The sequence below is a fragment of the Lithobates pipiens genome, unplaced genomic scaffold (assembly GCF_037356315.1).
Source record: "Lithobates pipiens isolate NorthernLeopardFrog02 unplaced genomic scaffold, aLitPip1_a1.2 Scaffold_1, whole genome shotgun sequence".
In the NCBI taxonomy this organism is placed as follows: Eukaryota; Metazoa; Chordata; class Amphibia; order Anura; family Ranidae; genus Lithobates; species Lithobates pipiens.
Window position 1 is genome coordinate 215,891,331 of NW_027507685.1, and position 22,065 is coordinate 215,913,395.

A 22,065-nucleotide genomic window follows, 5' to 3' on the forward strand; every position below is an offset into this window, starting at 1 on the left:
GTTTTATGACATTTTTATTAATAATTTTTTTTAGTAATGGCGGCGATCAGCGATTTTTATTGTGACTGTGACATTATGGCGGACACATCAGACATTTTTGACACATTTTTGGGACCATTTATACAGCAATCAGTGCTATACAAATGCAGTGATTCCTGTGTAAATGACACTGGCAGTGAAGGGGTTAACCAGTGGGTGGCAGTGTAGGGGTTAAAGTAGTTGTAAACCCTTACAACACACTTTGACCTACAGGTAAGCCTAGATTAAGGCTTATCTGTAGGTCCAAGAAATATCTCCTAAACCTATATGGTTTAGGAGATATTTGCCCGAGGACAGGCACCGCTGTCTACGGCGCATGTGCCGTAGACAGCGGTGCGCAGGCGCACTGAGCGTAGCATTTCCAAGAACGGAGCTGCCGCGTGTGTCGGCTCCCGTGACGTCATCACCGAATGACAGCGGCGGAGCTGTGACACCCCACCGACAACATGGATGCGCTGGACTACAGGGGACAGCGGTGACTTCGCTGGCTCCTGTGTCAGGTAAGTGAAACATAATGGACTACTATGCGATGCATAGTAGTCCATTATGCTTTGCCTTTGCAGGGAATGAAAGAGGAAGTAAACTCATCAGGGTTTACTTCCTCTTTAAAGCGGGAGTCCACCGGGACTCCGCGTTTTTTTTTTTTTTTTAAAAGCCAGCAGCTACAAATACTGCAGCTGCTGACTTTTAAAATAGTGACACTTACCTGTCCAGCGCGCCCGCGATGTCGGCACCCGAAGCCGATCGCTAGGTCGTCTGTCGGGTCCTGCCGCCGCCATCTTGGGTATGGGAATCAGGAAATGGAGCCTTTCGGCTTCATTTCCCGGTTCCCTACTGCGCATGCGCGAATTGCGCTGCGCAATAAGGACGCTCCCCGCTGCCTCTGGGAGCTGTGTGTTTCCCAGCAGGCAGCGGGGCACTTGCGGGAAGGGGCGTAAGTTACGCCCCTTTCCGCAGAGAGCTGTCACGGAAGTGGGTGCAGTTACCTGGATTATCCAGGTAACTGCACCCCCCTCCCCCCTGAAAGGTGCCGATTGTGGCACCGGAGGGGGGGAGGGTTCCGATGAGCGGAAGGTCCACTTTAGGGTGGACCTCCGCTTTAAGTGTTCCTAGCGGTGTGTTAATAACTGTGGGGGGCTGGGGCTGGCTTTCTTTTAGTGAACACTGATCTCTGCTCCAATCACATGGAGCAGAGATCAGCGTCACTTGTTGCTAGGCAGAACTGGGAGATGCCGTTGTAAACACCTCGTGAGACGATCGCGGGTATGCCCGGGGCGATCGAGTCCGCAGGACCTGCGACCGGACTCAGGGGGGGTCCTGACCGGCACGCGAACATTTAAAATTGGACGTACCTGTACGTCAGTATGCCTGCCCGTGCCATTCTGCCGACGTATATCAGCATGCGCCGGTCGGGAAGTGGTTAAAAGAGATTGCTCAATCAGATTGCGGGGTGTATGGCCAGTATAACGGAGAGTGTACAGAGATTGTATGATGGGATTGTATAGTGTATGGCCAGTTTAACATACAGCATACATCCTCCCACTTTTCATCTTTACAAGGTGAACAGTCTCCTCTACATCTCCCTCCACCCCCATTGCTGCTCTCACCTACATCCTGTAATTACCTTCTGTGGCCCCCATAGCATTTACTAATATAATAATCTGGTGTACATTGCAGTAGCAATCTGGTAATGCCACTTTGCATGCTTCCTGCTGTCATCCGTCCCACAGCATCAGGGCAATACCAGTTGGTGAGTTCACTTGTGCCCATTGCAACTGCTCCACAGTAGATGCTTTCCGCAGGGAACGGGTAATAAAGGGGTTGATTGATTTACCATAGATCCCAACTGTCCTGGATTACGAGGGACAGTAATTTGGAACAAAGTCCACCTGTTCCTCTTTCTCTTATATTCACCGACTGACACAGTTCCTCTCTTAGCCATCGGGTTGTTACGCCACCTTTCTGTGAAAAACACAGAACTTTTAGTTCCGCCCAGAGGGGCGGTCCCTTAGGTAACAACACCCCAGCCTGCCATGCAGCCATCAGTTTTATTTTGTTTAGTGAAGAAGGACCTAGGAACCCTACGGCCCATCAGTCCGTGTTTTTTCTGCAGAAGCTTTGTTTTTTGCGCAAGACTACAAATCCTGTGATCAGCTATTAACAGCCAGGCTGTTGGGTGACAGGCTGGATACCCTTATCCTTGTAGTCTCCCCAACCTGGCCAGTAAGCATTTGTGTAGGCCAGAGCTCTGCGCTGGGTCGGCCATGACATGCCTCAGATCTAGAGGTGGTCGGTGAGCTTTAATGCTCCGGGGCACACATATGACCGGGCTACTGATGTCTGCATCACAGTGTAACGGGCCAATAGCCACCCCGTACTGATCGGAGAGTGGGTCTGTACAGCTCTCCATGCCTCGGTGGGGCTGAGCAGCTGGGCATTCCCTGGGAGGTCGATTCGGGGGTCCCTCACCTCCCTCTCTTCTCTCCCTGTCCCTATCTTCCCTCCCCCTCCCCCTCTCCCTGTGGGGGATGCTGCATGTGGCTGCTGAGCGGTGTGTGTGTCATGTGCTGGGGCTCTCAACTGGGGGGGGGACTGCGCTGGCTGGCTGTGCACTGATGTGGGTTTTTCTCTCCCTGGGGGGTGCCTGGTGGCTGTGTCTGTCGATCGCTGCAGCGCTGTTTACCGCCATTTCTCTTCACTGTCCCTCATGGTTCTCAGTGTTTGGCAGCCATCTTAGGTGAGGGCAAGAAGCAGCATGCTCTCCTGTAGCTTGGCTGCCATTTCCCCTGTCTTTTTGTCCTTTATACTGGACGCTCAGCGGGCATTTTCTTAGAGCCTGAGCACGTTTTTTGGTCAGTCTCAAGGAGCAGCATGCTTTCCTGTAGCTCGGCGGCCATTTTACCTGTGTTTATGTCCTTTATACTGTATGCTCGACTGCCATTTTCTTGGAGCCTGAACACATTGTGGATCGGTTTCAGTGCCATAAGCAGCAGCTCTGGATGACACAGTATGATCTCCTATGCACCTGGGAGCTGACAAGGGACACAGGCACTACTGGCTGGACAGCGCAGAACCAGTCAGAGTGGTGAGTCCTGTGGGAAAGAGCCCCTCAGCTAGCAGCAGTAAGGAGGGTGGGACCATCACTGTCCTAAGTCCCCATCCGGTGGCAGACAGGGTAGGATCAGCATGGCTTCAGAAACTGGTGTTTCTTCCCCCGAAATCCAGTGGACACTGGACACTTTGTCAGCGGTCCTCAATTCGTTAGTTGCCAAGATGGTGGCGGTGCGTGGGTGCAAAGGTGCTAAAAAGCGGCCCCTGCCCCCTGTCCTCTGGGGAGAGCTCTGAGCTCTGACTGGTGACCCCTGTTCTGTCATTTCAGATGAAGCTAACAGGACAGTGAGGATTCGAGTCCGGGTCCGTGCGCAACAAAGCGCTTGTTGGAGCACTTATCACAGCTGTGCGGGATACCCTGAAGATTCAGGAGCCAGCGGATCCGTCTACTGATGTAGCGGTCCCTTTTGGGTCCCATAAGACTTATTTAGATAAGTTCATTTACAAGGAATGGGGTCGACCGCAACGGACCTTTTCGGTACCCAAATATATAATTGTGCGCTACCCCTTTGAGGAGAGCCTTCTCAAAAATATGGTCAGCTCCTCCGGTCGTAGACCCCCCCAGTATCCAGGTTAAACAAAGTAACCACGATCCTGGTAGAGGGGACTCCTGCATTTAAGGACCCCACGGACAGGAAGGCCGGGGCATTGGCTCGTTCCTTGTTTACGGTTGTAGGGTCTTCCATGCGACCAGTACTGGCATCTGCACTTGTGTCGCAGACACTAACTGAGTGGGCAAAACCGTTGCACCGCAAATTGGGAGAACAACAGGCTTCTCCTGCCTGCGTGGAACTAGCAGACCAACTAGTGCAAGGCCTGAAGTATGTTTGTGATGCGGCCCTGGATACTCCCCCTCTGTTATCCAGGGCTTCAGTGTCAGCAGTGGTGCTGAGGAGCCTGAATTGGTTAAAATGCTGGTCTGCTGACCAGGCATCCAAAAAAGCTCTGACGGATCTTCCCTTCCTTGGCGACCGGCTCTTTGGAGCCTCTTTGGATGACATTATTAAAAATGCCACAGGTGGTAAGAGTACTCTAGTCCCACAGGCCAGGAAGGCTAAGGAGCCACGCCGTAGGCAAGGGCCCTCATTTTCCGCTCACAAACGACTTTTTCGTCCGCCCGGAGCTTCGACTAAGCGTCCCCAGCCCGACAGGACGTCCACTGAAGGACCAAAGCGTCCCTGGAACCGCAAGCCTGTGAGCAAAAGTGCTACCGCATGAAGGTTTGCCCCCTCCAGCTACAAGATAGAGTTCCTCTCTTGGCCGCAAAACAGATTCTTCCCCTCGAGCATACCGTACTCGCGGCTCGCCGGGAGGCCCTTTTGGGGGCGAAAAGGGACCTGCTGTGTCGTGGGGTGATAGTACCTGTTCCGGACTCAGAACGTTTCCAGGGGTTCTACTGAAACCTATTTGTAGTCCCCAAGAAGGAAGGGGTACATCCAATCTTGGATCTAAAAGCCCTCAATTACTTTGTGAAAGTACAGAGGTTCAGAATGGAATCAGTTCGCTCAGTAGTCGCTGCACTCTATCAAGGGGACTCCCTGGCGTTCTTAGACATCCAGGATGATTACCTGCACATACCCATATGCCTCCAGCATCAGAAATTTCTGCGATTCGCAGTCGGAGAAGCCCACTACCAGTTTGTGGCTCTCCCTTTTGGGTTGGCATCAGCCCCCCGAGTCTTTATCAGGTATTGGCTCCTGTTTTGGCGTTGCTAAGGCAACGCGAGATCGCGATCGTTGGATACCTAGACGATCTCCTGAGAGCATCTTCCGCCTCAGAGTTAGATGAGGATGTAGCGATCACCATGCAGACCCTGCAGGAATTTGGCTGGCTGTTGAACCTAAAGAAGTTGGTGATCGTACCGACTCAGCATTTGGAGTACCTAGGCTTACTGCTGGACTCCATGGAAGCAAGAGTGTTTCTCCCTTCAGACAAGCTGCAGACTCTCAGAGCCATGGTAAAACTCCTGATGAACCGCAAGTGTTCGTCGCTACGCTTCTGCATGCGAGTCCTGGGACTCATGGTGGCCTCCTTCGAGGCAGTACCGTATGGCCAGTTCCACATGAGAGTCCTGCAGAAGGAGATTTTGACAAAATGGGACAAATCACCGTTGTCCCTAGATCGGCAGATTCAGGTGAGCCAGTTAGTCAGGGATTCCCTGCTCTGGTGGCTGAGGTCCCCGGCGCTTCTGTCCAGGAAGTCGTTCCTACCTCTGAAATGGACAGTGATCACAACGGGAGTTCAGTCGACCCAGGGCCTCTGGTCGACGGAGGAATCCAAGTTGCCGATCAATCTGCTCGAACTGAGATCGATCAGGCTATGCCTCTCCACATGGTCGATAAGACTGCGAGGGCTTCCGATCAGGATCCAGTCAGACAACGCCACGGCTGTGGCATACGTCAATCACCAAGGAGGAACAAGAAGCTCGGCCACCGCACGTGAGGTCACTCACATACTTCGGTGGGCAGAGCGACATGTACCCGTCCTGTCGGCCATTTACTTCCCGGGAGGGGAGAACTGGCAGGCGGACTATCTAAGTCACCAGATGCTGGACCCAGGAGAGTGGGCGTTGCATCCGGAGGTGTTCAGGCTACTGTGCCTGCGATGGGGCACACCAGACGTGGATCTTCTGGCCTCCCGTCCCAATTGGAAGGTGCTGAGATTCGTGTCCAGGACAAGAGATCCGTGGGCAGTCGCGTCAGATGCACTGGTGGCTCCGTGGGGTCAGTACCAGCTGATCTATGCCTTTCCTCCACTGAAACTTTTACCATGTCTGCTTCGCAGAGTGGAGGCCGAGGGGATCCCAGTAATACTGATTTCCCCAGATTGGCCTCAGCGTCCCTGGTATGTAGACCTAGTGCGCCTGGTGGCAGACACTCCTTGGCGATTGCCGTTATGAGAAGACCTTCTGTCTCAAGGTCCGATTCTCCATTCTGCTTTACCATCGCTGGTTTTAATGGCATGGCTATTGAGAGCCAGGTGTTGAGGAACCGGGGTCTTTCGGACTCTGTGATCCCAACTATGCTGAGGGCACAGAAATCTTCTTCTCTGAAGATATATCATCGTACCTGGAAGGCCTACATCTCCATGTGTGAGGAGAAAGGATGGCATCCGCGTTCCTTTTCTGTGTCCAGGGTCCTGCTGTTTCTTCAGCAAGGAGTAGACCAGAAATTGGCTTTGAGCACAATCAAGGGACAAATATCAGCTTTGGCTGTCTTTTTTCAGCAACCCCTGGCATCTCACTCTCTAGTGAGCACTTTTATTCAAGGGGTGCAGCATGTAGTTCCTCCGGTGCGTCCACCGTTACCTCAGTGGGATCTGAACCTGGTGTTATCGGCGCTGCAAAAAACGCCATTTGAAAATATCAGAGAGATCCCTCTGTTGACTCTTTCCCAGAAAGTGGTCTTTCTAGTGGCCATTACATCGTCCAGGAGGGTTTCGGAACTGGCGGCCTGGTCCTGCAAGTCGCCTTACCTGGTTATCCACAAGGATAAGGCGGTGTTTCGTCTGCAACCTTCTTTTTTGCCAAAGGTGATTTAGGCGTTTCACATCAATGAAGACATTGTGTTACCATCGCTGTGTCCTAAGCCAACACATCCTAAGGAGGTGGCCCTCCATTCCCTGGAAGTGGTTCGGGCTCTGAGGGTGTATCTGTCTGTTTGTTTGTTTGTTTCGGTGGCTGGTCCGAAGAAAGGCATGGCGGTCTCGTCGGCCACCATTTCTCAGGTGGATCAGATAGATTGTAGTACAAGCCTATGCCTTGAAGGGGCAGATGCCCCCTTTCCGGTCACGGCCCACTCCACAAGGGCAATCGGAACATCTTGGGCCTTCCGACATTAAGCGTCTGTCGCTCAAGTGTGCATTTGTTACCGCAGTTTTGGTGCGGTTTGAGGGTAGAGTCTCTCTGTTGAGGAGCACCCGGTTTGGCTGATCACAGATTGGAGTAAGGGGTCTATCCCGACCCCTTACCACCTGATCAGATGTCAACCAATCACAGCTGATCCTGTGATGTAAACAGAGCCCATAATCAGCTGTTTGTTTTCCTCATGCTGACTGAGAGGACTATGAGGAGAAAAAAAAACCAGAACAATAGAGTCTGTCAGAGGGACATCAGCCCCGTTCACAGAGAGCCTCCGCCGCCTTATCTGTGACCACCAGTGCCACCTATCAGTGCACAACTGTGCCACCTATCAGTGCCTCATTATCAGTGCTGCTTATCAGTGTTACCTACCAGTGCCTATGTGCCCATTAGTGCCACCCATCAATGTCCACAAGTGCCCCCTTATCAGTGCCACCTTATCTGTGCCCATCAGTGCAGCCTTATCAGTGCACATCAATGAACGAGAAAAATTACCTGTTTGCAAAATTTTATAACAAACTATAAAAACTGTTTTTATTTATTTCTTTTTTTTTTTTTGTTCGATCTATTTTGTTTAGCAAAAAATAAAAAACCCAGTAGTGAGTAAATACCACCAAAAGAAAGCTCTATTTGTGTGGAAAAAATTATAAAAATGTCATTTGGGTACAGTGCTGCATGATCGCACAATTATCATTCAAAGTGCAACAGCACTGAAAGTTGAAAATGTACCTGGGCGGGAAGGGGTACAATCCAAGTTGGCAAGTGGTTAATGCATTCAGATAAAAAATCTTCTATGTGTAGCAGCCTCCCCAACACCCCCTAATGCCTACCTGAGCCCCATCTCTGTCCAGCAATGTCCACGAGTCCCTCGGTGATCCGGGAGTCTCCCCCCTCATTGGCTAAGACACAGCGGCGCTATTGGCTCCCGCGGCTGTTATTTAAAGCACACTAAGCTTCCCAGTGAAAGGCTGTTCAGAAGGGGGTTGTTAGGACAAGTCTGATCATTGGAGAAGAGCAGGCTGAGTTCTCAGAACAGCTAGAGAACTGATCTCGGTGTGTTCTCCTGCTTAGTGTGGTCAGTTTTTAATAGGAAAGCAAAGGGACTGGAAGGAACAGCAGGGATTTTTACACAAAGGAAGCAATACAAAGAGAACAGGATCATTTCTCATACGAGTAAATGGTACAGCAGGCACATATCAGGAATATGGAATGTTGGATTTACAAATGCTTTAACCCTTTCGCCGCTAGGTCTGTACGATGTAACGGGGGGGGGAGTGGTGGGTTACAAGCACACCAATCTGGTGGCTGTAGACACCGGGATTGAGTGTGAAACTGATGGGCAGACTTTTACCTGTTAGGTGAGAGCATTCTGGCGGCTCCGCTGCTGCCTGGACGCTCTCACACACCCTTGGTACTGGCGCTCCCAAACCCCCCCATGCCGCCATGCCCCACCATGCTTACTGGGTTCCGCTTGCCCATCAGTGGGCCCCGGAGCTCCATGGCGGGCTCTGGCGGGTGGGGGGGAAAGAGAAGAGTAGACACACATCCGCTCTCCTCCCCTTTTTTGTGTTACCCGGAAAGCGACGTCTGATGTCACTTCCGGGTCAAGCTGGGAAATAATGTTTTGCAGTGCGATCTGCATGGCAAAACATTCAATGGAGTACAGGGGAGACATGCAGTCTTTTAGACCCAGCATGTCTCAATAAAGAAAACCGGTCACCAAAAAAACATCACATAGGGTACTTTTTGTCCCCTGTGTGATGAAAAAAAAAAGTTAAGTAAAAAAAAACATATTTTTTTTTTTTGAAGACCCCCCACATGCGCACAAATGTAACTAAAAGCATCAGCGCACCTATGCGTGAAAACGTCGGTTGCGGTACACATGTTGCCTATCGCCGTGCACACCAGAGTGAGAGCAATAATTCTAACACAAGACCTCCTTCGTAACACTAAACTAATACCTATAGGGGGCTTTGATGCGTTGCCTATAGAAAATATAGGGTACTGAATTTTGACGCCATTTCAAGGGCACACAAAAATTTAAGGTTTGGCATGTTGGGTATCTATTTACTCAGGACAAACTCGTGTTTTATATTTTACCAAAAAGTTGGGTAATTTATTGCATTTGTTTGCCCTAAAATTCATGTTAGTGTGTTTTTTTTCTTCCTGAAATTTTGTGTTTCATAGACCTTTTGCGGTAATATCGTGTGACATAAAAAATGGAACTACCACCATTTTATTCTCTAGGGTATCTGCTTTCAGAAAATATATAATATATGTGGATTTTGTGTAATGTTCAGGCCTAAAAAAATTTTTTTTTAAACGTGTGCAAAAAACCCCTGCAAAAACCTCTCTGACAGTGAAAGGGTTAAAGAGGAAAGCCCTTAAGAACCAGCAAGAGCGACTTTCTCTTTTTAAGAATCGGCGGCTGTTCAAATGTGTGTAAACTTTATCCTTGCTTTTTGTCCCCAGGAGTCAGCGTAACATGGCGCTCGCACAGAAATGGCTACAGAGATTGAAAGATCATTTGCAACTTCAACACTTTCTGCAAGACTGCAATGAGGTAAGCCTATATTTTACCCTTGTGCTCGTTATGAGAAGTGCCTGCTGAAAAGTGTTTATGTCCTGGGATCTAATTTGCTAGTGCAGTGATGGACAAAATAAAGGTGAATTTGGAATCAGTCCATCAAATTAAAAAATTTAAGAGTCTTTAGAATTTTTAAAAAGAACCAAAGAAGGTGTGTGTGTGTGTGTGTGTGTGTATATGTGTGTGTATGTATGTGTATATATATATATATATATATATATATATATATATATATATATATATGTATATGTGTATATATAATATATGTGTGTGTGTGTGTGTGTGTGTGTGTGTGTGTGTGTATGTATATATATTGTCTTTAATAAAACAAGCCTTCTTAAGGGTAGGTACCAATAGAAATGTTTTCTTTGTAATAATTTGTATTGCCCTTTATTTGAAGCAGAAAATGTACAACAATGGATAAAATTTCTCCTGCTGTATGGTATTGTACGTTTCTTGTTAGAACAGGTAAGCAGGGGTCCAAGTACACAGCACTATAAATGGTAGACATGCCGTGTGTTCCTGCATTCAGGACCCTGGAGTATTGTGTTCTAGAAGGAGAATATTAATGCATATATGAGTTTCCTTTAACATTATCACCACCTCCTCATCCTCTACCTACAGTTTCCTAGGATTCACACAGTTACAGTGAAATTATTACTACTGGGTTTTTTCATCTATTATTTAAAGTGAAACTGTTCTTTGCCCGTGTAGGACACAGCAACAGTTTCACATACGATGCAACTAAAGTGTGCTGCGGCAGGTGGGCTCTTGCCATAATGTGCAAGTATGCACCGCATGCTAGCACAACATATAGCATTACAGCCCTCAGGGCTGGCCCAGGACATTGTGCTGCCACCAAAAGGCCCCCCAGATCCATTATTTTATGTCATTATAATGAAAACTAATATTACATTTATCAGGAATTCAGATTTACATGTAACAGCACCTTGTTTATGTGCAAAATTATATAACATACCATTATGTTCAATTCCAAGGGGAGGGCTAGGGCAATATAGAGGCAGCTTGGGCAATATAGAGGCAGCGTGGGCAATATAGAGGCAGCTTGGACTGTATAGGGGCAGGCTAGGGTAGTATAGGGGCAGGCTTGGATAGTAAATGGACAGGCTAGGGTAATAAATGGGCAGGCTAGGGTAGTATATGGTCAGGCTAGGGTAGTATATAGAAAGGATAGGGTAGTATAAGGGCAGGCTTGGGTAGAATAGGATCAGTCTATGGTAGTATATAGACAGGCTAGGGTAGTATATGGGCAGGCTAGGTTAGTATAGGGGCAGGCTAGGGCAGGGTAGTGTAGTATATAGAAAGTATAGGGTAGCATAGGGGCAGGCTAGGGTAGTATAGGATCAGGCTATGGTAGTATATGGACAGGCTAGGGCAATACATGGACAGGCTAGGGCAATACATGGACAGGCTAGGGTAATACATGGGCAGGCTAGGGTAGTATATAGGCAGGCTAGTATATGGGCAGGGTAGGGTAGTATAGGGGCAGGGTAGGGTAGTATATAGAAAGGATAGGGTAGTATATGGGCAGGATAAGGTAGTATAGGGGCAGGGTAGGGTAGTATATAGAAAGTATAGGGTAGTATAGGGGCAGGCTAGGGTAGTATAGGATCAGGCTAAGGTAGTATAGGATCAGGCTATGGTAGTATATAGACAGGCTAGGGTAGTATAGGGGCAGGCTAGGTTAGTATATAGACAGACTAGGGTAGTATAGGATCAGGCTATGGTAGTATATAGACAGGCTAGGGTAATAAATGGACAGGTTGGGCAGTATAGGGGCAGGCTAGGGTAGTATACGGGCAGGCTAAGGTAGTATATAGACAGGCTAGGGTAGTAATAGGGCAGGCAAGGGTAGTATAGGGTCAGGCTAGGGTAGTATATAGACAGGTTAGAGACGGTTAGCCGTTGTTAGACTGTGTGCGAGCACCCTCGAGCCCAGCAACTAGGAGTATGCATGTTGAGGGCAGTAGGACAGCCTTTTTACAGGGCAGCAGAGCAGTTGTCACACTGCCCCCTGGGCTGCTCAGCTACCCTGTAAAAAGGCCGCCCCTGGATGACACATAAAACTGCTGTAAAAAATCTTTGACATCAATTTGCTGCCCCCCTCAAAGTGCCGCCTGGGTCCAATGTACCCAGTGGGACCCATGGTAGGGCCAGCTCTAACTGCCATCCTCCAGTGGTGTCCGATCCAGGCTTTCTGTTACCTCTCCGTCCCCTGCCACCATCTTCTCCTCTGCTTCTACCTGTTCTCCCATCGCCCATCTTTGAGCATTGGTCAGCCACTGATAATGTAATACATTCACATTCACACATTCCCCAACTTCATTCTTTACATCTTATAGTATACAGTGTATTCAATTTCCCCCTGGGCCATATTAGAATTATGGTTGCCCTTAAAGGGCTAGTCGTATCTGTACGACTATGGGAGTTATTTACTATACCTGGATTGTGCAAAATCTGGTGCAGCTCTGCATAGAAACCAATCAGCTTTCAGTTTTTTTTTAGCAAAGCTTAATTGAACAAGCTGAAGTTAGAGGCTGATTGGCTGCACCAGATTCTGAGTGCAGCAGTTTTATTAAATCTCACAAGAATGTCTTCCAGCCAAGAAATAAAATGGAATCTTTCTCAGCGTGCAGTGAAATCAGGATAAGCCATTTCAGTAAGGGAGAGCAATTTTTACAACTGTGCAAGACTTAGCCCTTGTTCACATTGGAGAAACTTGTCATGCGATTTGACAGGTCAAATCGCATGACAAGTCGTACCCTATTGCTGGCAATGCCACTATCCAAATCAGTGCAATGCTGACTTTGCAGTGCCACGTCAATTTGAAAAAGTAGTTCCTGCACTTCTTTTGGCGATTTCGGGTGTGCCATGCCTAGACATCTGTGCATGAAGCTGCACAGATGTCTTCAAAGTTGCACCTGAAGTCCCACTGACATGCGGCTTTGAAATCATGTGATTTCAGTTGAAGTAGCACGATTTCAAAGCCACATTCTATGTGAATGAGGGCTAAAGGTAATACTGGAATTAAGAATTAAGATGTAACAAAGATACACAGCAAAGTAAATCTTCACCTCTGTATCTACTCTTTATCATATTAAATAATTGCCTCTATATTCAATTATTACTTTTCAGCAGACAGCGGGCTGAATTCCCTTGTTGGTTGATGTCACAGAGCCGATCTAGGCTTGGACAAGATCGCGACAATGAAGTCGGGATCCACCCACACGCTTAGATCAGCACCTGGCTAAGCTTCTCAGCGAGATGCTGAGATCCTGAGTCAACCATTCCCACTCTCTCCACAGTGCGGAGGGGGGGAGGGGGGTCGCAGAGCAGAGAGCTGCTGACTGTCAGCAGCTCTCTGCTTAGGGAGCTGTGATAACCGAGCGATAGGCAGTGTTAGATCACTCGATTCTCAGTGTTCGAGCCAGAGGGGATCAAATGCAGCATTGGACTGATGCTGCATTCAGCTAAGTAAGTGTGATTGTAGCTTTCTCCCATCTCAACTACCCGGCCTGGCTTTAGTACCAGTGTACGAGTTTAGGGAGATCATTGGTCAGCCTCTGTCCCCGGTGTGCCCAGTTGTGAGTGCGCACAGGTATCTTTGAGACTACCATACACATCCCTATTACTTATGCATTTATGTGAAAAACAACACACAAAATAAAAAGTCCTAATGAATTCCAGGAAATATTTCTTGCAACGTATCTTGTGCTTAAAGTGCTCCAAAGTATATCTTAACATAAAGTGCTAATTATTGTTTCACAGTGCTACATGCATTGCTCTGTGCCCAGTGTCACTCACCAGAAGCTTTTGACTTTGTGCCTCTCAGTAACAACATGTCCAAGGCTTGTGGATATTACCCTCCCGGGTCTTTACAGGATAGTCCACAGCACCTCTCCTTCACCACTCCAAATGTAATCTCCTCCAGTCCCTTTACATCAACTCCTAATGCCACACACACAGTATAGGAACAGAAAACTGGAAATACCCACCTCTGAAGATGCCTGATTGGCTGGTGAAATGCATTACCCTGTAAAGTAAATTCCGCTGCAGCAGCATTTTCGGGTTTTATTGCTTATTTTTATTTCTGAACAAGTGAGTGCAATATGTTTGTTTTAATGCTTTATTTTAAATAAAAAAAACTTTATTACACTAAGCGAGACCTCCCCTTCTGTTCCTAAACATGGTGGATGTGGCATGAGGAGCTGATGTAAAGGGATTGGAGATTTCTGTAAAGACCCGGGAGGGGAAAATCCGCCTTGGAGACTTTGATGCAGAGAGGCACAAAGTCAAAAGCTTCTGGTGAGTGACACGGCACAGAGCAATGCATGTGGCACTGTGAAGCAAGAATTAGCAGCACTGAAGCACTTTGTTTGGAGCACTTTATGATTATATACTTTGAAGCACTTTAAGCAAAAGACAATATACAAGAAATATTCTCTGGAATTCATTGGGACTTTTTATTTTGTGTGTTGTTTTTCACATAAATGCATTAGTATTAGGGATGTGTATGGCAGTGACATTGTGTTATTGATGGCATAAGGACAGCACTGTGAATAGTAATTTACAGTTCAAACAATTGTCTAAAGTTCTTGGTTTGGGTATTTGATAAACAGTTACCAGTCTGAGGTTAACATTCATGCTCTTAAAGTGATAGCGCTGTGGTAGATTTATTATTGGGTATCCGTGAGAGCCGTCGAGATCAAAGCTGTCCCTGTAAACACAGAAGAGAGCGGAGGGCAAGGGCGGAAAAAAAAGCCCTGGGTGCGAGGGCCACATGAGATGGCTTGGTAGGCCATATTTGGCACACTGGCCTTGTGTTTGACATATGTGTGCTAGGGGAAAGGGACGTTTTCTGGCAAAAGAGAATTTGCATGTATCTTTTACCGAAAAAAACGTTACTTCCTAGCAATTTTCTATTTTCTGCATTTATTTCCGCTCTAATTACCTACTCCTCTTTGCTGCAGCAATAGTAGTAAATACCTGTCCACCAGCAGTTTATTCTCGCCTTCCCTTTGCTTCTCCACCGTTGTGTGCCCCTGCCGGTTCCATCATAATAATCTGGTACTATGATTTTACAAAGGGATTTTTTTTTCTTTGGTTCAGCAGGCAAAATAGAGCAATAGGCTAGTGAAGGGAAGGCTTGCATAGGCAGCGGGAGCTAGCAAGCACTGGAGTGAATCTGCAAAGCCCAGGTTTACTCTAGATTTAAGGTAAATTGGTCACCAGAACATGCTATTGAAACATTGGTGGAAATTATAATCTACCTAAAGTTCTTGGGGTAGAGTGGTTTCACTGTAGGCCATGCCTATGGTAGCCCAACAAGCTCATGTAGTTGTGATAGTCAGGTACCATGAAATCAGACTGAGACAGAAGTACAGTTAAATTACACTTGCTTAATAATACAAGTAAATAGAACAAACGTAGTCAAAACATAGCCAGAGTTCAGGAACAGGAACGGATAGTCAGACAAGCCAAACGTCAGGGAGCCGGAGATGAGCGTAAAAACAGCAAGCAGGATCTGGAGCCAGAAGGGATGTCAGCCTAGCAAGTCTTTTAACGGGAATGCAGGAGAGCTTCTCTGTGATGTTAACTAGGCAAAGGCAGAAATCCTCTGGGCTGGACTGCTTAATTAGGCAGGACTGACAAGCAAGATATTATTAAAAGCTGAGTAACTGTGGAGAGAGAGGAGCTGGCAATTAGCCGACAGCTGAGCGGCCAGCTCTGAGAAGGAAAGGCTGAGCCCAGCACTGACAGGTGTTCACCAGGGTGGGATCTAGACTGTCTGATCTGTGGGTGCAGTAACAAAAAGTCAGGGGGCATTCTGTCAACACATCTTTGTTTTATCCTTTCCAGCAAGCTCTCCCTGTTTTCCTGTCTCTTAAGGTCTCCCCATTGCCACTGGCTGTGTGAGTCACTGATAGTCTGTCACACAGTGTGAGAAATGCAGGGAACCAATATTCCATGTTCTCTCGGCGCGCTTCTGCGCCATGAGTCACAACCTGGAAGTGACATCTGACATTACTTACAAGTAGTGCAAGAGTGAACAGGGAATGCTACTTATATTATATCCGTACGTGTCTGCAACGAAAACCACATGTATTGGGCCAGTGTTTCTCATCCTTTTTTCAGTCATGGGATCATTTAAGAGCATGCAAAATTAGAAGGCACCCCGATGCCAAACTGTATTTATTGGGCTGAAGGATACTTACATCTGCAATGGATGATGATGTCACGGTCTCCTTGGCATCACATGGCTACTCCCCTTCACATCAGAGTCCCCCACCTATCACATTGGTGTCCCTTTCCTTCGTATCAGTATCCCCCGTTACATAAAAGTCTTCCTTTCCATCAGAGTCCACCCATTTCATCAAGAGTCCATCCATCTAATCTGAGTCCCCTCCCCTTTCACATCAGAGTTCCCCCTTTCACATTTGAATTTTTTTTTCTTTTCTTTTTTTTCCATTCAATACATTTTGTATTAAAATATTTAACAATAATACAGAAAAAAAGATGCATTTATACAATAGTAACTATGATTAAAGATAATGGGGGTTATTTACTAAAGGCAAATCCACTTTGCACTGCAAGTGCACATGAGAGTGTACTTGGAATTAAAGTCACTGTAGATCTGAGGGAGACATGCAAGGAAAATAGAAAACAGCATTTTAGCTTGCACATGATTGGATGATAAAATCAGCAGAGCTTCCCCTCATTTCAGATCTACCCCTTAGGCCGCTTTCACACGGGACGGATTCGTAATGATCCGCTTGCTCAGCGGGGATCACTCAGTTTATCCCCGCTGAGCCGGCGAATGACAGGGCGGTCCCTGCACAGTGTGCAGGGACCGCCCTGTCAGATCTCCGCTCTCCTCCTTTGGGGGATCGGATGAACACAGACTGTCTGTCCGTGTTCATCCAATCCGCTCTGCAGACGGATAGAAAAATAGGATTTTCCTCCGTCTGCAGAATCGGACCATAGCGGAGATGGACGATATCGGGTGTCTACGGATGTTCATCCTCAGACACCCGCTATCCCATAGGGATTCATGTATGTCCGTATTTTATCCGCAAACGAATGGATGAAATACGGACATACGGTGTGAAGGGGCCTTAGATTTAGAGCGACTGCACTTCCAAGTGCACTTGCAGTGCAAAGTGGGTTTGCCTTTTCGTAAATAACCCCCAATATACTTTATATGTTATCAGTCATAAGTCAAATGGTATAAATGGCAATACCGAAATCGTAGAGGTATACATATTGTAGTGCTATTTTAGCATAGATAAATGTATGAAAGTTGATGTGAGATAAATTAAAGAGATAGAAAAGGAAAGAGAAGAATAGAAAAGAAAGAAAGAGAAGGAATATAAATGGAGGAGGATCCAGGGAGGCAAATATACATGAGGAATGAGCATGTGGATGCTCATTTAAACAATCTTTTGCTTTCCATGAGTAACAAGGACCTAAACAAAGTCTTTTGGAAGATAGGATTCGATCTAAGGAGAACAGATTTGCTCAAATTTATGGGATTTATTGTGAAGGATGGCAGCACGTTTTTCATTGGACATATACCACATAATTTTATTTTTGACTTTGGTGGAAGTCGGTATAGAGGACCACCAAACCTTCGCTAGATTCCGTTTGGCTGCAGTGAATAGGAACGTCAAAAGTCTAAATTGATTTTTGGTCCAATTGGGAGGTTTTAAATTCAATAATGCTTCTTGGATTTTTTCATGTTCTTTTACCTATTAAAGTTTATATTATTCTATAAATATCTTTCCAAAATTGTTTCATTTTGGGACAATCCCACCAAATATGTATGAAGGTTCCTTTTGCTTGGCAGCCACTGAAGCATTTCTCAGAAATTGAAGGTTTAGATCTGACTAGGCCTTGGGGAATCCTTTAGTAACCCATTAGTAGCTTATAATTAGATTCAATTGCAGCAATATTAATGTAGCAATGTGCAGTGCTGTGCCATATATGATGCAAGTCTGTACCTTCAATAACTTTGCCTAGATGATCCTGCCATTCTAGCTTATATGAATGTGGATAAGGGGTTCATCCTCCAAATACAGATGTATAGATATGTGCAATGAGACCTGTGGTCAAGGGGTTATTTAAACATGATTTTTCAAAAGGACTCAGATTACGAAGAGAGAATGATGAACCAATAGTTTGAGTATCAAAATTTTTAATTTGAAAATCCTAGGGATTTCCTGATAAGGTAAATTGTACAAAGATCGAATAAAGAGGCTTAAAACATTTGTAGAGGAAATCAGGTTATAGATTGTGTTCATATTATGGGAGACCACCATTTAAAATTAGTTGGTTCAAGAAAGCCTGGAGTGAAATTTAAATAATAATTGGAAGAGGGCATAAGAGGACATACAGTGGATGTAACAAGTCTACACACACCTGTTAAAATGTCAGGTTTCTGTGATGTAAAAAAAATGACACAAAGATAAATAATTTCAAAACTTTTTCCACCTTAAATGTGACCTATAAACTGTGCAACTCAATTAAAAAACAAACTGAAATATTTTAGGCAGGGGAAATAAAAAAAAATAAAAAAAATAATGTGGTTGCATAAGTGAGCACACCCTCTTATAACTGGGGTTGAAACTATGTTTAGAATTAAGCAATCACATTCAAACTGATGCTAAATAGTAGTCAGTACACACCTGCCATCATTTAGCGTGCCTCTGATTAACCCCAAATAAATTTCAGCTGTTCTAGTAGGTCTTTCCTGACATTTTCTTAGTCGCATACTACAGCAAAAGCCATGGTCCCCAGAGAGCGTCCAAAGCATCAGAGGGATCTCATTGTTAAAAGGTATCAGTCAGGAGGAGGGTACAAAAGAATTTCCAAGGCATTAGATATACCATGGAACACAGTGAAGACAGTCATCATCAAGTGGAGAAAATATGGCATAACAGTGACTTTACAAAGAACTAGACGTCCCTCCAAAATTGATGAAAATACGAGAAGAAAACTGGTGAGGGAGGCTGCCAAGAGGCCTACGGCAGCATTAAAGGAGCTGCAGGAATATCTGGCAAGTACTGGCTGTGTGGTACATGTGACAACAATCTCCGGTATTCTTCATATGTCTGGGCTATGGTGTAGAGTGGCAAGACATAAGCCTTTTCTTGTGAAGAAAAACATCCAAGCTGGCTAAATTTTGCAAAAACACATCTGAAATCTCCCAAAAGCATGTGGGAAGATATGTTCTGGTCTGATGAAACCAAAGCTTAACTTTTTTGGCTATATATATTCCAAAAGATAGGTTTGGCGCAAAAACAGCACTGCACATCACTGCACATCATCAAAAAGAACACCATATCCACCGTGAAGGATGGTGGTGGCAGCATCGTGCCTTGGGGCTGTTTTTCTTCAGCTGAAACAAGGGCCTTTGTCAAGGTAGAGGAAATTATGACCAGTTCCAAATACCAGTCAATATTGGCACAAAACCTTCAGGCTTCTGCTAGAAAGCTGAACATGAAGGGAAACATCACTTTTCAGCATTGGAACGACCCAAAACATACATCCAAATCAACAAAGGAATGGCATCACCATAAGAAGATTAACCACCTCAATACAGTGCACTTACACCCCTGCCCAGACCAATTTTCAGCTTTCAGCGCTCTCACACTTTGAATGACAGTTACTCAGTCATGCAACACTGTACCCATATGAAATGTGTGTCCTTTTTTTTCCCACAAATAGAGCTTTCTTTTGGTGGTATTTAATCACTAGTGGGTTTTTTATTTTTTGTGCTATAAATAAAAAAAGGCATTTTTTACACAAAATTTACGGCATTTTTTTTTGTTTCTGTCATAAAATTTTACTAATTTTTCTTCCTAAATTTTGGCCAAAATTTATACTGCTACATATCTTTGGTAAAAATAACCCAAATTAGTGTATATTAGTATGTATTATAGAATCTACAAACTATGGTGCCAATCACTAAAAATTGATCACATCTGATCAGGCCTTCAGAACATCAGGTGAATCTCATTTCTTGAGGCAGTAACAAGTCAGGAAAGTACAAATACCCCCCCAAATGACCATTTTTTTGAAAGTAGACATTCCAAGATATTAAGTAAGTAGCATGGTGAGTTTTTTTAAGTTGTCATTTTTTCCCACAATTCTTTGCAAAATGAAGATTTTTTTTGTGTTACAAAATTGTCATATTATCAGGTTATTTCTCACACACAGCATATGCATACAACAAATCACACCCTAAAATACATTCTGCTACTCCTCCTGAGTATGGCGATACCACATGTGTGAGACTTTTACACAGCATGGCCACATACAAAGGCCCAACATTGAAGTAGCACCTTCAGGCGTTCTATGAGCATAAATGACACATCTCATTTCTCAACCACCTATTACACTTTTGAAGGCCCTGGGGACCAGGACAATGGAATTACCCACAAAATGACCCAATTTTGGAAAGAAAACATCCCAACGTATAATCTATGAGGCATAATGAATCTTTTGAACAGTTAATTTTTTTTTTCCAGAAGTTTTTGGAAAATGTGGAAAAAAGATGAAAACGCATTTTTTTTTTTTTTAACACAAAGTTGTCAGTTTATAAGATATTTCGAACACATAGCATGTATATAGCAAAAATTACACCCCAAAATACATTCTGCTACTCTTCCCGAGTATGGCGATACCACATGTGTGAGTCTTTTACACAGCCTGGCCACATACACAGCACCAACATTGAAGTAGCACCTTCAGGCGTTCTAGGAGCATGAATTACACATCTCATTTCATTCCTACCTATCACACTTTTGAAGGTCCTTGAGCACCAGGACAATGGAATTATCCACAAAATGACCCCATTTTGGAAAGCAAACACCCCAAAGTTTTTTTATGAGTCATGGGCTGGTGACAGGTACTCGGGTACTCTGATGGCCTAGTGACAGGTTCTGGGGTACTCTGATATGCTACAGATGGGTACTTGGGTACTCTGATGGACTAGTAAATGGTACTTGGTACTCATATGAACTGTGACATGTACTCAGGTACTCATATGGACTGTGACAGGTACTCAGGAACTCATATGGACTGTGACAGGCAGTCGGGTACTCTGGTACTCATATGGACTATGACAGGTGCTCAGGTACCTGGGTACTCAGATGAACTGTGACAGGTACTCGGGTACTCAGATGGACTGTGACAGCTACTCGGGTACTCAGATGGACTGTGACAGCTACTCGGGTATTCAGATTAACTGTGACAAGTATTCAGGTACTGGGGTACTCTGATGACCTGTGACAGGTACTTTGATGGGTGGTGACAGTTATTGGGGGGGGCAATCAGTGTGATTGGTATACACTGTAAGCGGTAACGAAATGTTACCACAATCTCCTTCTCACACACGATCGGTCTGTGAGGAGGATAACCTGGTAACATCTCATTACCGCTCTGTTTTTACATTTAGTGATGGGCTGTGAAAGGATCACAGCGATCACGTGGTAAACAGCCGCCGGCCAATGGCTGTTTACCAACGTCGGTGATGAGCGGTGTTCCCGGGAACACGCTGCCGATGTGCGCTCGCGATCGCGAGCATGTGCTGTGCAAAGTGGGGCGATGCCATCTGTGATTGGCTGTCACTTCATCACAGCCGATCACGTGGTAAACAGCAATGCCCAATGGCTGTTCACCCCCCTCGGTGGTGAGCAGTGTCTCTGTGACATGCCACCACCAAAGGTACAGGGATACGTGCACACGGTCGTGCACATTCTCTGTTTAAATGGATGGATGTCATATGACACCCACCCAGAACGAGAGCCGTGCTACCTGCCCGTCATATGACGGCCGGCAAGCGGTTAATGTTTTGGAATGACTCAGCCAGAGCCCAGACTTGAATCCGAAAGAAAATCTGTGGGGTGATCTGAAGAGGGCTGTGCACAGGAGATGCTCCATTTCAATCTGCCAGATTTGGAAAGTTTTTGCAAAGAGTAGGCAAACATTACCAAGTGAAGATGTGCCATGCTGATAGACTCATACCCAAAAAGACTGAGTGCTGTAATAAAATCAAAAGTTACTTTAACAAAGTATTCGTTTAAGGGTGTGCGCACTTATGCAACCATATTATTTTCGTTTTTAATTTTTAGTTCTCTCCACCTAAAAGTGTGTTCAATTGAGTTGTACAGTTTATAGATCACATTAACCACTTCCCGACCGGCGCACGCCGATGTACGTCGGCAGAATGGCACAGGCAGGCAAATGGGCGTACCTGTACGTCCCTTTAAATTTGACGCCCTGCCATCATTTGCTTGCGTGTCGGTCGGGACCCCCGTGAGTCCGGTCGTGTACTCAATCGCCGCGGGCATACCCGCGATCGTCTCACGGGGCGGCTGAACTAGGAGATGCCGTTGTAAACAGAATCTCCCAGTTCTGCCTAGCAACAAGTGACGCTGATCTCTGC

At 45.8% G+C, this 22,065-nt stretch overlaps 1 protein-coding gene across 3 annotated transcripts in view; it reads left to right on the plus strand.

Annotated features, from left to right (window-relative positions):
- The window catches only part of SPTBN4 (spectrin beta, non-erythrocytic 4), a 275,772-nt gene that overhangs the window by 93,210 nt on the left and 160,497 nt on the right, over window positions 1-22,065 (plus strand). For all 3 annotated transcript variants that reach the window (XM_077482455.1, XM_077482464.1, XM_077482472.1), the window contains one exon: window positions 9,482-9,572. In XM_077482455.1, the coding sequence (XP_077338581.1) occupies window positions 9,482-9,572 (91 nt within the window). The remainder of the gene's footprint in view (window positions 1-9,481; window positions 9,573-22,065) is intronic.